This window comes from Sorex fumeus, unplaced genomic scaffold (genome assembly GCF_029834395.1).
Source record: "Sorex fumeus unplaced genomic scaffold, SorFum_2.1 ptg000007l, whole genome shotgun sequence".
Taxonomy (NCBI): Eukaryota; Metazoa; Chordata; class Mammalia; order Eulipotyphla; family Soricidae; genus Sorex; species Sorex fumeus.
Genome location: NW_026606064.1, coordinates 53,530,404 through 53,544,161, shown reverse-complemented (window position 1 = coordinate 53,544,161; position 13,758 = coordinate 53,530,404). Strand labels below are relative to the sequence as shown.

Here is a 13,758-nt window from a genome sequence, read left to right as displayed (position 1 = left end):
CAATATTCCCCATACTCTCTCTATTTTGGGGCATTATGGTTTGCAATACAGACACTGAGAGGTCATCATGTTTGGTCCATTGTGTACTTTCAGCACACATCTCCCATTCTGACTGATTCCTCCAGCCATCATTTTCTTAGTGATCCCTTCTCTATTCCAGCTTCATTCTCCCCTCCGCTCATGAGGCAGGCTTCCAGCTATGGGGCAATCCTCCTGGCTTTTGTATCTACTATCCTTGGGTGTCAGCTTCATGTTATGTTATTCTGTACTCTACAAATGAGTAGCAGTCTCTTCTTAGTCATCTTTTCCCAACAATTGGAGGCTTTTTAACGTTCAGGGAATGAGATCTATTGTCATTACTGTATTTGGCATATCAAATACGCCACAGGAGCTTGCCAGGCTTTGCCGTGCAGGCAAGGTACTCTCAGTAGCTTGCCGGGCTCTCCGAGAGGGGTGGAGGAATCAAACTCGTGTCGGCCATGTTGGCCGCTTGCAAGGCAAACGCCCTACCCGCTGTGCTATCGATCCAGCCCACAGGAAGTATACATAAACAAAAATACATCATATGATATACAATATTAAAAACTTCTGTATGTTGGGGTCAGAACAATAGTATAGTGGGTAAAGCACTTGCCTTGCGCACAGCTAGCTTGGGTTCAATTCCTGGTATCCCAGGAGCAGAGTCAGGATTTCTCTTCTGGGATATTTAACAAACAAGTTAAATATCAGTTTACAAGCCTTCACATCTGACCTAGTCCTGAACATCCAAGTGTGGCGTTAAAACCAAAACCAAAACCAACAAATAAACAAAAACTCAACAAAAACCTAAACAAAACCCCCCACAACCCTCCAAAACAAAAAGTTGTATGTCACAGAACACTATGAGAGAATAAATGTGCAAATCATTTATCTGATACGGGCTAATACCAGTACTTACAAAGAACCAGAACTCAATAAGAATAAAAGAATACATTTTAAAAATGGGCAAAGGACTTGAGTAAACATTTCTCTAAAGATGATATATAAATGGCCAGCAAACATATGAAGAGAAGCTTGATTGACATCATTAACCATCGGAGAAATGCAAAAAAACCTCATGAGATATCATTTCACACCCATTGGGTTAGTAATCACCAAAGCCTGGAACATAACAAGTGGTGGGGAGAATACAAAGAAATTGAAGCTCTTGAGTACTATTGGAGAGAGTGTACAATGGTACAACCGGCCACATAAAATAGTGGTTCAATTTCTCAAAAAATTAAAAGCTGAATTACCACTTGATCCAGTAATCCCACTTTTGGACATGTATTCAAAATGACTGAAATCAGTACCTAAAAGAAATATTTGTTCATATTCCTAGCAACATTATGCACATTAGGCAAGAGGGAAAGCAATAGGAAAGTCCATCGATGTATGAATGGATAGACAACGTGATAGAAACAGACTAGGATACTATTCAGTCTTTAAAAATGAAGGAAGCCTGTCAGATGGATATCATGGATAAAACGTTAGGACCCTATGGCAAGTAAAATAAACTAGTCATAAACAGATAATCCTCTGTGTTTTCACATATAAGGCTCTTACAGTAGTCAAATTGGTCAAAGCAGAAGGAATGGTGGGGCCTGGGTCTGGGGAATGGGAGAAAGGAAAACTGCTTAATCCATGAAGTCCCAGAGTTGAGATGGAATTGTTCTGGATATCTGCTAAGGCAACATGTGAATATATTTAACACTATAGAAATTTACCCTCAAAAACCAATTAAGGGGCTGGGGAGATGGCACAAAGGGCTTGACACATGCTCTGTAGGTTGGTCCTCAAGCACGCTGGGAGTGACAGCCAACCCCCGTCCCGCCCCCCCCCAACATTCTAACACATACACACACACACACACACACACACACACACACACACACACACAGAACAATGAGGAAGGAGTATCCTGGAGTATGGAGTATCCCTTGAGAACCCACTGCTGGGTGTGCCCCAACTCTACTCCTTGCCCCCCACACAATAAAACAAAACAACAAACTCCCATAAATACAGTGGGTGATGAAGTTTATGAGGATGTGCTTCACTGCAATAAAGCTATGCAACATTCTTTATTAAAACAAACTCTTTAATGACATTAGCTGGCTTTTTAAATTCTAACTGCATTGGTTCTGAATCTTCACAATTCTATGGAGTAGACCCTGTTCCTGTCCTCATCTTACAGTGGAGGAAATACCCTGTGAGACCAGGAATAACGTGCCAAAGAGTACACCCAGAGGGGAGCGTGGCCAGGGCGTCTAGTACCGATACTCTTAGTGCCACATCCCCACCTGTTTTACTTATTTTCTGCAACTTCCTGTGATTCTCTAATTTAATTGAATACAAATAATGTTCATAATGAGACCAGCCAGAATGATGAAGTTAAGTTATTTGCTTCTTTTTAGTTCCCATTAAACATAGTCAAGAGGTTCTATTTATGAGTACCGTGCAAAGCTTTTATCCCCTTTATGGGATTGAATCCCAACTCTCTTTTCCTTACAGAATGAATCTGAGGGAAAACAGTTATGGCCCAGAATCCTATTCGCTACCTGGAGTCAGAAACTCCTTGAAGTTTGCTTAGAGGGTTGAGTTCACTTTCTGGGGCTGTGGGGGAGGATTGGTCTCTTCTTACAGGGCATCTAGAGAGAGTAGGTTTCTGCAAGAAATAATTGTTATCCCCAAACTCTAAAACTTAAGCAACTTTTAGCATTACATAACACAGTATCAAGTTTCTCTTAGAGATACATATATTATGGTCAAGTTCAGGATCCCAGCCCAACCACCTTTGGTCTGGTCTTTGTCTCAGGGATAAAAATCTCCCAGAAGGCCACAGGTCACTCCCTGGTAAACTGTTATTTTCAGCTGGGCTGATTTCAGTAACAGTTGCTGCATAAAAAAGAGAACTTGGAAAAAATGGCTTTAATGCTTATTACTCCCTAAATTCACAGACTGATTTTTGTTTTTTAGGGTAATAGACTCATACCTAGAAATACATGGTTCTTTGTTAGTTCTTTGCAAGGGAAAGAAAAAACGAGTTACCCAAATTGCTGTGTTAAGAGCTTAGAACAACAAAGCATGAAGTTCTTCCTTTGGCCCAGATGAGGGCACTGCTATCCTCTTCCTACTTATTTGCTTACTCTGTCCTCTTATGGTTCATCGATTTGCTCCAGTGGGCACCAGTAAGGTATATTGTGAGGCTTGTTTCTGTTCTTGGCATATAGAATACGCATGGGGAACTTGCCAGGCTCTGACACGCGGGCGGGATACTCTCGGTACCTTGCCGGGCTCTCCAAGAGGGATGGAGGAATCAAACCAGGGTCGGCCGAGTGCAAGGCCTCTACCCTCCAGCCCAACTTGCTTACTTTAGGTGACAAAAAGTCACCTAAGGCCATAACACTGCCACTGCAATTAGTCAGGTTGGGTGACAGCAGCTGGTTTGCTTAACTTAAAGTCAATTTATATTTAGATGCTTCATTTTTCTGTTATGATCTCACCTCCAGTTACATTGATGGATTTTCTTTTTCTTTTTCTTTTTTTTTTTTTTTTAAATTTTATTGAATCACCATGAGATAGTTACAAGCTTTCATGTTTGGATTACAATCACACAATGATCAAACATCCATCCCTCCACCAGTGCAAATTCCCCACCACCAAAATCCCTGGTATACCCCCCCTTTCCCACCCTCCCCCTGCCTCTATGGCAGACATGATTCCCCATAATCTCTCTCTACTTTTGGGCATTATGGTTTGCAATACAGACCCTGAGAGGTAATAATGTTTGGTCCTTTATCTTCTTTCTGCACACAACTCCCATCCCCGCCGATTTCTCCAGCCATCTTTTTTCTTAGTGATCCTTTCTCTATTCCATCTGCCTTCTCCCCTTTGCTCATGAGGCAGGCTTCCTGCTATGGAGCAATCTATCTGTCCCGTGTATCTACTATCCTTAGGTCAATCTCATGTTATATTGTTTTATACTCCACAGATGAGTGTAGTCCATGCCTATCACTTAGGGAAGTTCAAGAAACATAAATTCCCAGAACATCCCAGAATTTCTAATTCAGTTGTCCACAGGTTGCCAAGGAGTCAGTCTCTTTAAGGATTTCCTTACAGAATGATCTTTCTCATATGTTGGACCTAAAGAGCACAGTAAGGGAACAACAAATGGCCAAAGGCAGCGAAATCTCAGAACTGGTTTATAGCCCTGAGCTCACTTGTGAGTGAGGGGAGATGGGGCTGGGGCTCTGGCTGGGGCTGCGGTGGCTTAAAGGACAATAAGACAGTGACCCTGAGACAGTGGTGGGGAAAGCAGAGACTCTCGGGTAGAGTGTGGTGCTAGAATGTTGTACGCATGAAACCATCATTAACAGTATTATAAATTATGGGTGGCTAAAATAAAATAATAAAGTAGGTGGGGGTTTGAGGGTTAGCAGGAAGAAATATCTCCAATATTTCTAGTATGTAGGTAGGGTGAGAACTATTACCAGGTGTTATTTTACAACAGTTTCACTAGGGGAACAAAAGACTGGAAATTGCTTTTCTAATTTAAATTCATCTAAATGCTAAATCAGGCATCATTCATGGGGACCTTTGTCATTTATGAATAATGCTTCCCCATGATCTGGAAAAGCCTGAAAACTCACTGCTTAGAGTGGATCTTACTCCTTAACCTCCATCCTTTCCCCCTGATTCCTTGTTCCTTCGCAGGTACCCCATCTTCTCTCCAGGCCAGTGGCCTTAAACCAGCTGAGCACACTGGGATTTGGGGTTTGTTTTCTCATCCCAGAGATGTGTCAGGTCTCCCCTTGGAGACTCCTAGACCTGATGTTTCAGTGACCTCAGGACTCTGCTCAACTGGATTGCTCTTTTACACATCTGGGTCCTCCCCTACTTGAGTTCTAACAGCAAAAGGCATAGCTCCATCCTCCCATAACGGTGGCTCCTGACTGTGCTAGCAGACAGGCCTTAGACTTTGGGACCTTTTGGATCAACAAGGAAAATGTCTACTGGGCCAATTACTGTCTAATTGTGCGAGAAGGTGGCAGAGAGCAGGAGCACCCGCCAGAGCCGCCACATGCAAATCTTTCCAAAGCTGTCCTAGCAGCCTCACAGACTTCATAGACATCAGTGCCCATGAGTGCCAAACCATGGGGAAACTTCTATCTGGTAGGCTTCTGTCACTAACTAGATGAATGCAGACACAATAAATTTGGCTACAAAAACATGAAGAGGTGACTTTAGGGATTATGTAGTAGGACAGGTGGGAGAGGCTTTTTGGGGGGAAAATGATAATATAACTGGCTTCCACAAGTTCCTGGATGGCAGAACAATGTTAGTGAATATGCTAAATGCTTGGGACTTTTGTGTTTCTGCTTCAGTATGCAAAGACCCAAGGCTATCACGGTACCATGCTCCTAGATCCTACTTTACCCAATTGACTTTTGAGTAACAAAATTCTTGGTAATCCCTGGGATCTCTTCCCTGAAAATCCCATGGTGTGAAAGGTGGTCTCTAAGACATACTTGAACTACAGCCTCCTGATTAGAGTCTCACTTTCCTGCTCATCCAGTTCTTCTCAATCATTTGGATCCTCAGAAATAAGAAGTCTTCAGAGTGCGGTTTTGTGAAGCTGTTTTCTTTCTGCATCCTTCCATAAAGGATAGGTTTTCACTTTGCTGCTCCTGACCTCTGACAGAAGTCTTGAATATTACAGAAAACATGCTCCTTGCACTTCTCTTTGACCGAACTTCTTCCCCAGTGCAGTTTCTAACCCTCGATGTACTCCATGCACACCTGCCTAGACAACAGTGACAGCCTGCCTCCTCCTTGAGCCAGGACCACCATGAGCAGCACTGAAGTGTCTACTGGACTAGGAGGATCGCCTTCTACATGGGAAACTGTAAAGTGCTCCATGGAAATATGCAAGGCACTGACAAAGTTAACTCAAAATATTCTCCATGATGATTTATTTCTCTTCCATGAAAAGTTTGGATATGGAAACTCTCTTACAATCACACTGCTCTTTATTACATTTATTTATTTATTGGGTTGGGGCTACACCCAGACACTCTTAGGGCTTACTCCTGGCTCTGCATTTAGGGTTACTCCTGGCATTGCTCGGGGGACCATATGGGATGCTGGGGACTGAACCTGGGTCGACCATGAGCAAGGCAAGAAGAGCTTTACCTGCTGTCCTATCTCTCTGGATCCTATTATTACACTTGAAAAGTTCTTCCCCCTTCTCTTCTTTATGGTTGCTGAGATGATAGAGAGGAGGGTGTGATCACACAGACTTGACTTGGGTCTGCAGAGGTGGCAAGCTTCATTTTGGCGTGGGTAAATTGCTGTGCCTGTGTGTGGTGTCAGCAAACTTGCCAGGGAGCCACAAACTTGCAAGACAGGTACTCTGCCCCTCTGAGTCTCCTATGGGTGCTATGAAGCCCGTTTTTCATACAAAAGAACTCACAAAGTAGATCTGTGGATTTTGACCCAGATTAACACTTTTTCTAGCACAGCCACTGAGGGTTTATTTCAATTGTGATTTCGAGCGGGGGAGGGAGGTAGACCTTACGGGAGATGGAATTTTGGGAGGCTGTTATTTTTAGAAAAATTATGAATACTAATTTTGTTCAGACCTTCTGGAACAGTGTCAACACTGTGGCGTCATAGTCCTTTTGAATGAATGAATATAATGAAGGAAAAGGATCATGCGTCCGGACCTGTATGATACCGCTAGGTGGCAGTATAGTACAAAATGTGAAAAGCTGATTCACACAGGGGATTGGAGAGTCTCATTCAAAAATGTTGGCACCTATAAATTCTATACTGTGCTTTGCAACTGCGGAGTCTCTTTGTTGTGATAGAACTCTGGGAAAAACAACCTGATTTCCCTGAAGGATCACAGGAGTCTGCAACACTTTCAATACAGGGCAAGGAACTGGAATGGTGATACAGTTAGCTCCTTTAACTTTCTTACCAACTTTCCCCTTTTTGGTGTTACAGTACTTTCAAATTGCATTTATTATAAAGCAAAAAGAAAGTGTTTCACATTACTTCTTCAGTAATTTTAATGAGCTTTGGCTTTACTAATCATTTAAACCATATTAGACTTTATTTACAATGATCTTCTTGCCACACAGTAATCACATCCACTCCCCCCAACCCCCATATTTGACAAGATTTTCAGAAACTAACACTTGTTTCATAGAGTAAGGAAGGATAAGGACACACCTGCATGGCACAAAAGAGCGTTCTAGCAAGGGACCCAGTTTTTTGTCCACTGTAAGTGACTAACAGAGACCCTCTTCTCTCACCCCTAGAATCAATGCTGGGCTTCTAATTTCATTAGCAGATAACACTTGGACACTGACAACTTTTTGGACTCAAGCTTGAAAGGTTAATAAACCAGCACTTGTGCTTTAATATCAACCACTAAAGATCAGTCTCTAAAGATTACAGACGCAGGTTTCTATTTTGTTGTTGCTGTTTACAGAGTTGTCTGGAATATTATGCCACTAAAGAGAATATTGGTGCATAAGGAATTCAATAAGCATGGAATTATTAGTTATTTTCCATTCAATACGGTGGTCAAAACTATAGAAAATGCCCTCAAATTTTGACTTGATAATTTCAGTAGAAAGTTAACAGCTAGCTAATGCACACTACACTACCAAGTCTGTGAATCACGAGGTGGTTTAGATGCAAAGACTGGGTACCAAAGTTACAAAACAGTAATTCTTTAATGAATAAAACTTCTGGGAGAATTTACAATGCCTCTGACTTGAAATATTAAAATCGGCATGATAGCTCAAGTAGGTGTTCTTCTTGCACATCTAATTTTAAAAATCCAATTAACACCAAGAATGACTCTGGGAAGGATTTGCAAAATGTTTCCACCAAGAAATTCTTCTTAAAAGCCTCTTACTTGAGTAAGATCAGTCAAGGAAGTAGTTTCCATCCTATTCATTAAAAAAATCAAACCACTAAATATTCCTATTAGGAAAAATAAAGAGAACAAACATCTTAGTAGGATGCAGAACACAAATTCTCTCCCATCCCACAATGTTTGATGCTCCCATCATTAGCAAGGTAGCTGCCCATTTCTTATTTTGATTGACAGGTTAATAAGGGACCTGGGGCTATCTTTTCAGTATGAACACACAACCTTACCAATTACTTTTAAATTATTGCTAATCTGTCAGAAAATAACAAGCAGGAGGAATAAAAATATCTGAAGAAAAGAGAAATGTCTGCTGAAGAAGCTTTAACTTCCGGTACTTTAAAAGGTCCAGTTCAGAAAACTTGCAGGAATTTAGTCAATAGAATTTAGGCACTGAGGTTTTTTTTTTTTCCAAGAAAAACTTGTAGTTTATAATAGTTCATTGGTTCAATTAGGAGCGAAAAAGAAGGGAGTTTTGTAATGCAATTGTCCAGCAAAGGAAAACGCTTTAAATTGGGGGATTATGTGCACAGACCACCTGTAGGGCATTCAGAACCCTTTTCTATAATGCTTCAACCCATGCCTAGCTGCCAGCAGGCTGGCTAACAATGCGGGGAAAAGCTGTTTAAAAGGCTGAGCGCACTTGGGCCTCTGGGCTTCACTAACTGTTACAAGTCTTCCTCTCCCTCGCTCTCCTTTTTAAAGTAAAAGTCCCACATCCCTTTAATAGAAGAACTTTAAGGCTCCGCGGTGGCCAATTGGTCTGCACTAAGAGGAGCCGGGCAGCAGGGAAAGAAACTTCAGACTATACAGCACATTTGGAGAGGAGAAAAGATCAAAGTTTTTCCAACTCAAAAGACCAAGTTCCCTACAGATTAACCCTATTCATTTAGCTCCTCTTAAAGGAATGATGTGCTGAGCCACTGGGCAGACAGGTAAAAAGTTCAACAATTGCCAAAGCGTTCTTCTGCTAATTCAACAGCCTTCTGCTCAAATAAATTAGCTTAGTCTTGACAGAGGAACAATAGCTTTTTTCTCTAGGAAAAGCAGCACATTTGATATACACAAGCATGGAAGGTTATTAAGACGTTAACCCGTTGGTTTAATCCATTAAAGAGCTCCTGCTCCACTCCCAGATTGTGGAGTGACTTATACTGTAGGGAAGTGTCATCTGCGGTAGAAAAACGTTAACTCCTGCACTGCTGAAATGGAGGGAGGGCAGATTACTGCAAAACCAGGTGCTCGGAACCACCAAGCCATGACTGTGTTGTCTGGGAACCTTTCACACAAGATAAACCACGAGGCCTGAGTGGAATTAGCGCCTAGCAAAGGATCCTCTAAGGTGTGTGGTTATCCACGGATGGGGAAGGAGCTATCATTCAAAACACCACACTTGGGGCAGCTTCAAGAACTCCCATTGACTTCAGTTCCATAATATTTACTTTGCTAACAACTTAAGAACTAGAATTTAACAGGTGATGGTCTCCACACCTAAGTCAGTGTACAGAAGGAGATGCCAGAAGATAAATGTCCATCTCCCCAACAGGCCCCACCCTCAGCCCGACACATGTCCTTAGCCAACACTTACAGGGTAACAGCTTTGAAGAGGCAGGGGGAGGGGATAATGCTTAAATCATTTATCAAAAGTCATTTTATTGACAAAATAGAATACTTATAATTTGTTCTTACAGGGGTGGCCTCTAAACTTTTTACAAAAAAAATGTACAGGCTGTATGTATATCTTTGGATATGTACATATTTTACACGTTTGTTTGTCTTTTTTTTTACACAATTTAACAAATAATTATATAAATACATCCTCTAATGTAAGAAACCCGTATTTACTTGGGGTGTACAATTAAGACATTTTTGTTTGTTTGTTTAAGGCATCTGCCTGGTCATTAAGAAGACCCAAACCGTGCAAGCCCGTCAGATCGTGCAACCCCTCTCTGCTAGAAGAGAACGCGTTGACGCAGAAATGCGAGAAGCAGGTTCCTCTCCCGGGCATTCTGTAGATGGGACTTCAAGCTCCGCACAAGGCAACCAGAGAGGGCTCCAGACCTGGGCTGGCACGGCGCGGCAGAGTCCACCCTCCTCCGGACACAGAAGGTAACGCCTGGCGGGAAGAGCTCCGCGCACGTCGGTGGAGGCCAGGGGGGCTGGGGCTGGAGCCTTCAATGCCAGGTACTTTGTTCTAAGTGAGTCCTTTTAAGTCCCAGCTAATGGATACCATTAAGAGTTCATTATCATGCTAATAGCAATCAACACGGTGAAGGGGTGGGAACCTGGGACCCCTCGGGGGTCCCTCCGCAGCACTGGGTCTCCAGGACCCCCCCAACCCCGCCCCCTTCCTTCCGGGTGCCCCCTCCCTTCCCTCAGACCTGGGACAATGGCATCTGCTTTGGATAAGACACGGAGCTGGCCGTGCCAGATCGCCACGTCAGGCCGGTGCTGACGTCGCTGTAGAGGGAGCCCGCCCCGCCGCCCGGTCCCCCGCCCCCGCCGGCGCCCAGGCCGCCCCCGCCCCCCGGCCCGACGGCGCCCCCTGCCGCCACCGCGCCCGCGCCCCCCGCCACCGCCGCGCCCTTGCTGGCCCAGCAGCAGCGGGTGCACAGGGCCCGCCACGACTCGAGCGTCTTGCCCGACCAGACCCACACGCCCGACGTGATGCCCACCACCAAGCACATGAAGTACTTGAGCATGAAGACGGCGTAGTCGGGCCGGCGCGCCTGGTCCGGCTGCAGGTCCCGCAGGCACGGGCAGTTGTGCGTGGCCTCCCAGCGCGGGCGGTTGTGCTGCTCGTAGAAGAGGCAGGCGACCACCACGGCGGCGGGCACGGTGTAGAGCACGGTGAAGAGCCCGAGGCGGATCATGAGTTTCTCCAGCTTGTGCGTCTTGGTGGGGCCGCCCTGCTGCTTGATGACCGAGCGGATGCGGAAGAGGGACACGAAGCCGGCCAGCAGGAACATGGTGCCGATGAAGAGGTAGATGACCAGCGGCGCCAGCACGAAGCCGCGCAGGTTGTCGAGGCTCTGGTTGCCCACGTAGCAGATGCCCGCCACCGGGTCGCCGTCCACCGAGCTGAGCGCCAGCACCGCGATCGACTTGACGCTGGGCACCAGCCACGCGGCCAGGTGGAAGTACTGCGAGTAGCCGGCGATGGCCTCGTTGCCCCACTTCATGCCAGCCGCCAGGAACCACGTGAGCGACAGGATCACCCACCAGATGGAGCTGGCCATGCCGAAGAAGTAGACGAGCAGGAAGACCACGGTGCACAGCGCCGGGCCGGTGGTCTCGTAGCGCACGTGCTGCTCCACGGCGCCCAGCTCCTCGTACTCGCCGCGGGCCCCCGGGCCGCCCGCGCCCGCGCCCGCCGCGCCCGCGCCCGCTGCGGCGGCAGCCGCCGCGCCCCCCGCGCCCCCCGCGCCGCCCGCGCCCGGCGCGCCGCCGCTGCACGCCACCTTCTCGTGTCCCGCCACCAGGCGGACCAGGTAGCCCACGGACACGAAGAGGTAGCAGGCGGACAGGAAGATGATGGGCCGCTCGGGGTACTTGAAGCGCTCCATGTCGATGAGGAAGGTGGACACCGTGGCGAAGGTGGACACGAAGCAGAGCACGGACCACAGGCCGATCCAGAAGACGGTGAAGGCGCGCTCGTCCTGGCTGAAGAACGGGTTGTGGCAGGGCAGCGCGCAGTTGGCGATCTGGCCCGTCTTGACGCGGTTGTAGAGCGGGTGCCGCTCGCTGGACACGCTCACCATGGGCGCGCGGCACTGGCAGCCCGGCTCGCAGGGCGCCGCGCCGCCGCCAGGGGGCCGCGCCTTCCCGCCGCCGCCGCCGCCGCCGCCACCGCGCGCGGGGGGCGCCGCCGCGTCCCCGCCGCCACCGCCCCTGCCGCGGGACGGGGGCCGGGCCCCGGGCGGGCGACCGTGGCCGCTGCCCGAGGGCGGTTGCTCGCCGGGAGGCGGCGGGGGCAGGCGGCGCGGCGGGCTGGGCGCGGCCGTGGTGAGGTCGGTGCGGTTGTAGTCCATGCACAGCGTGTCGGGGTTGCCCTGCTCGGGCAGCCGGTCGCAGCGCATGCGGTCGGGCCAGGCGAAACCGTACTGGCGCATGAGGGGCGCGCAGCCGGCCTTGGCACGCTCGCACACCGAGCGGCACGGCGGCAGGGGCTTCTTGTAGTCCTCCAGGCAGATGGGCGTGTACATGCTACACAGGAAGAACTTGAGGTCGGGCGAGCACTGAATCTCCACCAGCGGCCAGAACTGGTGCACCTCCAGGCCCGCCTCGTCCTGCGTGTCGTGGTTGAACTGGTTGGGCATGTAGGTGTAGTTGTAGCCGATGCCCTTGCACAGCGGCACGGTGATCTCCTGGCACGCCAGCTCCTTGGCCGAGGCGGCCGCCGCGCCGCTCGAGCGCTGCAGCAGCGCCAAGGCGGCCAGCAGCGAGGTCACTTCCAACAGGTAACCCCACTCCATGCTGCGCGCCTCGGTCCTGGCCCTCCAGGAGGGGCGCGGAGGAGCGCCGGGGGACCCCGGAGTCAACTGCAGGAGGGGGAGGGCGGGTGCCCCGCGAGTTTCTCTGCTGCCTCTCCGGGGAGGAGGGTCCGTGGAGCCGGGGGAGGGGCGACTCTAGTCCCTTCCCGGGACGCGTCCACTCGGCGCAGTCCGAAGTCCGGGCAGGGGCAGTCCGTACCTCCCTTCCGCGGCTCCGGGGAGCCAAGGGTGGCTGCAGGCGTGCACCCGAGTCTCCGGGTGTCCGCCCGGCTCACTCCCGGTCGAGCTCAGCCCTGGCGGAGCCAAGTGGCTGGCCCGGGCGCATCGTCCCCCGCTCGCTGGCTCTCTCTTCCGCGCGCGCGCGCGCGCGCGGCCACTACCCCGCGCGGCGCCGGGGACGGTGACTTTGCCCGGCACGCAGAGGGGCTGGCGGCGCGGCAAGTTTCCTTTCGGGCCGCCGTGCGCAGTCAAGATGGCTGGGCCAGGCCGCTCCCCGCGCCGGGTCAGCCCTCACGGCCCCCTTTCGGCCCCCGCGGGCTCATGCCCGCCCCCGAAGCCGCGCTGCCAGCCGCCCAAGTTCGAGACCCGCCTCCGCCGAGGCCGCCGCCCTCTTTCCCACCCCCCGCTTCGGTCCGTCTGTCCGCCGGCGGGGACCGACGGACCCCGCCTCCGGTTAAAAAGTCCGAGCCACACTCCAGCCGGCAATCCAGCGACGCGCAGGCAGTCCCGTTCGGGCTCCAAGCAACACCAAATCCAGACCAGAAGGCGGAGCAGACACCTGAGCGGTACGGCCCGCGCCCCGCCGCCGCCGCCGCTGCCGCCGCCGCCGCTGCCGCCGCCTCCAGAGGAGCAGCGCCCTTCACCCAACTTCACCGCTCCGGTCCCGCTTGCGCCGCCCGACCGGCTCATGAATATTTATACAGCGCGGACCAGGTCTCCACCCCCGGCCGCGCGAGCCAATCGCCGGACGGCGAGGGAGGAGTCTACTCGCTCCCAAGACTCAGCGTTCCTTAAGGCGGCGCGGAGTGCACGGCGGACTGTGCGTGCTTTCTGCGGTTGCTGAGTTTGGGTAACCTTGGGGTTGACCGCCACTCGGGTCCCTACGGCGCTCAGTGCGCCCGAGGTCTTGGTGCCAGTTCCCTCCGCGTCTGTGCTTGAGTCTTGGGACGGGGTTGATGCCTCCTGGGGCCTCGTCTAGGTGCTTTTCCAAGCAGCCACGTCCCTGCCCGCTGCTCTCCGCTGACAGGGGAGGAGGGACCCCGCGCCCCTCTGTGGGCCGGGGTGGCAGGGAAGCCCCTCTGC

The 13,758-nt window shown here is 49.9% G+C and overlaps 1 protein-coding gene across 1 annotated transcript; it reads right to left on the bottom strand.

Moving 5' to 3' along the window:
- Window positions 1-6,985: 6,985 nt before the first annotated feature.
- FZD8 (frizzled class receptor 8) lies at window positions 6,986-13,313 on the bottom strand. Its single transcript, XM_056135404.1, has one exon. It carries the CDS (start codon window positions 12,436-12,438, stop codon window positions 10,339-10,341), a length of 2,100 nt encoding a protein of 699 aa, XP_055991379.1. The 5' UTR covers window positions 12,439-13,313; the 3' UTR covers window positions 6,986-10,338.
- Window positions 13,314-13,758: the final 445 nt, after the last annotated feature.